This window comes from Mus pahari, chromosome 8 (genome assembly GCF_900095145.1).
Source record: "Mus pahari chromosome 8, PAHARI_EIJ_v1.1, whole genome shotgun sequence".
Lineage (NCBI taxonomy): Eukaryota > Metazoa > Chordata > Mammalia > Rodentia > Muridae > Mus > Mus pahari.
Genome location: NC_034597.1, coordinates 718111 through 722213, shown reverse-complemented (window position 1 = coordinate 722213; position 4103 = coordinate 718111). Strand labels below are relative to the sequence as shown.

The window sequence follows — 4103 nt, the reverse complement described above, 5'->3', positions numbered from 1 at the left end:
CCAAACATGGTATCCTTATAGTTTTTGCTCTGGGCAAACTGTCATCTTGCACATTGCATGAGAGAGCAAATGGGTGTTGAGGGATTGTCAGTACCTAATAGTGTCTTGTGTAGGGAGTTTGTCAGATCTGACAATGCCAAGTGTGTCTTCTGTTCCAAGATTCACGTATGGGGACTTACTGTAGAGGCAACTCCACATCCAAGGACAAGAAAGGCCAGATTTTCACCATAGTGCTCATTCCAGCTACAAGTACTGACAACTGCCCAAATGTAGGGCAGGGTTGGAATAAGTGGCAGCAGATGGGCATGATGAAGCGTTGTGTAGCTGTAACAAAGCCTGGGGAAGAGCTCTGTAAACGAACAGAAGAGTTTCCAGGACATGTTAGTGCTACAAGCTAAAACAGGAAGAGGGTCTTCGGGTGATACTGTTCTTTTCTCCTGCTACCTGCTTTTCAATACTTTTATTAAGAAATGAGGTCCCTGGGCTGGTAATTTGTAGATGACCTCACGATTTTCTATAGTACAGGAAATTTTTGGTCAGCTGTAATTAAACGGACTAAATAAAAGGTACTTACTAGAAAATGTCCCATTAGCTTGAATGTCTGTGACAAATCCTTTCTGATGTCTTTAATGTGTTATTATGAAATTCAATTACACAGCAGGTTCACCTCGCCTATTTCAGCAACCATAATCTAGGGATAGCTGTAAGCAGTGATTGAAAGCCTCTTAAACTATTACAAGTAGGAACTGAGTAATTTTTATGTTAAAATACTTGTACACTGGGAGAATGAGTGGCTTGCAGAAGAGAAACCTCAGCTTTGTATGTGTGATACTGAACTATGTAATAGTGGTAAGCATGCAGCCATCTCTTACTGGTTTGACTGGTTAGACCACTTCCCATAAGCTCACCACTGTAGATCAGGACACAGAGCAGGCTTTCTTGATCAGAATATCACAAGTGAAATTTACTGAGTGATAACTCTGTACCCAGATCCATGCCAAGTGGAGTTCATCTAGTTCTGTGAGCAAAATTCTGAAAAGATGGTAATCTTTCTACTTTGTACAGGTCAAGCTCAGAAGCATTAACTGATTTGGCCAAGCTCTTAATGTAGGGAACACGGAGCTGGCATTGGCCTGAGAGCTGACGATCTTTGCTTCTGCTTAGAACCACTTCCCACTGTAGAACTAAGTTCAGAAATTTAGAGCCGGGCATGGTGGCGCACAACTTTAATCCCAGCACTAGGGAGGCAGAGGCAGGCAGATTTCTGAGTTCGAGGCCAGCCTGGTCTAAAGAGTGAGTTCCAGGACAGCCAGGGCTACACAGAGAAACCCTGTCTTGAAAAAAAAAAAAAAAAAAGATCATCGCCACTGCTGTATTTCATCTGCATTGCTGAAATAATTTCCTTATGGGGAAAAGGTGTATACAAGATGGTGAGATGTCTCAGTGGATAAAAATTGTTTGCCTCCAAGCTGGAGGACTTGAGTGATCCCTGGGATACACGGGGGAGAAGAAGAGAATTAAATCCTCCAAGTTGCCCTTTGACCTCCACATACACACCATACACCCACACATAAATGTATTGAAACGTAAATGTACTACATTTTTACTGCAAAATAATAGAATTTTCATCAGTTTTCATCTTTTATTTTTGAGATTACAATAGAATTACTCATTTCCCTCTTCCCTACCTCCCTCTAACCCTTTCCACATCCCTCTGCTTGCTCTCCTCTAAATTCATGGCCTCCTTTCACTAATTGTTCTTATATGCATATATGTATATACATATATATTCCTAAACATAACCTATTTAGTCTGTAAAACTATTATTTGTATGCATATTTTCAGGGGTTAACCAACTGATATGAAGAGAAATGGTTATCATTTAGCCTATGGTTTTAATCAAGCAACTCATTGGTTTAATGTTCAACCCCTTATTAACCTCTTCACAAAACTGAGTATTACATTCTCAACATTTTTCTTGCTGAGACATGAAGGAAGATAAAGTGTTCCTTTGCAAGCCCTGGAGAAGTGAAGACCAAGGGAATCATCCCTGTTTGGGGCTGCAGCCGTATGGCTCACTTACTCTCTCTTCTCTTTAGAGACTGGCTGAACATGTTGAGCCCACCAATTGTCCCTCCCAGTCAGCAGCCAATGGAACAGTCTCTAGACTCCTCTGCAAGTTTGAGCGTGCAAGGTAGGAATGCAAGAAATGCTATACATAAAAAGATAAAGGTAAGTTGCAACAACAAGAGTCAGTCACCCAGAGACAACTCTGCCTTCATACTTACCATACAGGCTAAACTATAGAGATGAACTGTCCTTGTCCTTCTGAAGGCTCAACCCAGTGTGGCATACAGTTGACATCTACATCAACCCCCATGTAATTTCCAACTGTACCACTTCCCACTGTGTGTTCACTTGCGAGTGTTAATTGCCACCTCTACAATTCCTGCTGAGCCCTCTATTCTGCTTCTGTGTAGAGAGATTCAGCAAGGCACAACAGTGAGGCACTAGAACAGTGACTGCCAAATACCAGCAGTTGGTATGGTAGAGCAGCCCCAGCCTCCTGGAACCCTGGGATACAGCCATGTACCGCATGATGTTTTATTTAGGACTGAACCTCACACATATGACACCGGTTCGAAAATATTATAATAGAGCTGGAAAATTCCTTCTTTCTGGTTTCCTGTCATCACAGCCATCATAAGATCATAGCAAGACACATTTCCTATGTGTTTGTGAGTTGCTAGTGTAAACAACCTGCTGGGCCAGTGGTGGTTATAAGTATATAACACACAGTACATGATGCTTGATGATAAATTAGTTTAGAATGTTCTCCTATCTACTAAAGGCTGTTTACTGTAAAACAGCATGCCATGCTACAACAGCAGCCTTAGACATCTCTGTTCACTGCCTCCTGATCTCATCAGAAGACACATCAAGTGATAGAGCAGTGTCCTTGGCTTGCACAAATTGGCACACTTTATGGCATTCAGACACACTCCCACACACAAAAAAAATCACTGCATTTCTTTGTATCACCTTGAGCTCCCATTGTGAAATAACTTTGCTTGTATACATTTTCCTTAAGGCAGAGGTGCAGCCCTTTCATTAAAGCAAGGCCAGGACATACCTATGAACAGTGTGAGCACTTGTGGGAAATGGAATGAAAACCCCCTTGGTGTTGTCTGGGATGGGGAAGTCATGAAGATGAGCCAGTGGATTTTAGTTAGAAGCTGGGTACATGGATGTCAGGAATGTCAGAAGCAGAACACTAGAGACTCTTTGAACTGGGAGATGAAAGTCAGTTGTCGAAGAGCCTGGTTAGCATGCATAATACCTAGTATGAGGACACACTGTAATCATAGCTCTCTTGAAGCACAGACAGACAGATCAGGAGTTCAAATTCCTGCTCATCTGGTTTCAGGCTAGCCTGTACTATGTGAGACTTTTATCTCAAACAAAGAAACCAACTAAAGGAATCTCTGTTGACAACAATGGTTAGGTTGGCAGGGGTGGGATTTAGACTAAAGTTCATTCAAGTGCATAACCAGAGTGACAAATGACCTCCAATAGGACTCTGAGACACGTTTCTGGGTTTTGAAGATGGAAGAACACTACATCAAAAGTTTTGTTGTGGTCGTTGTTTTTAAGTGAAACTAATATAAATTGCTCCAACAAAAGTGCCAGGCCCCCACTCCCCTGCTGCCCTGCTGCTCCCCGGAGGCAGGGAAGCATCCATTTTCCTTCAGGTATGGAAAATTGAGTATGAGAGCTCATACATCTGACTTGTACTCTGTGGCTGCCCAAGGGATGGAGATGTCTCTGTGATTTACAGTCTAAACTAGATTATACCCCTCAAATTGGGAGTCTTTATAGAGGTGTACATTTATAATTACTTATGACAGAAAAACAGAATCTTGGCTGTCAGGAGGAGACCTTGCTGTGAAGGAACAAATAATATGTTATGTTAAGTGTCCTAAATAAAGCACAGAAGCTGGGCACACAGTCCTTGAGAAAAGGTTTATGTGTGTGTGTGTGTGTGTGTGTGTGTGTGTGTGTGTGAGAGAGAGAGAGAGAGAGAGAGAGAGAGAGAGAGAGAG

The 4103-nt window shown here is 42.1% G+C and overlaps 1 protein-coding gene across 1 annotated transcript in view; it reads left to right on the top strand.

The window, feature by feature from the left end:
• The window catches only part of C8H3orf67 (chromosome 8 C3orf67 homolog), a 243899-nt gene that overhangs the window by 228313 nt on the left and 11483 nt on the right, over positions 1-4103 (top strand). Inside the window, exon 15 of the mRNA XM_029541670.1 lies at positions 2100-2194. Within this exon, the coding sequence (XP_029397530.1) occupies positions 2100-2194 (95 nt within the window). The remainder of the gene's footprint in view (positions 1-2099; positions 2195-4103) is intronic.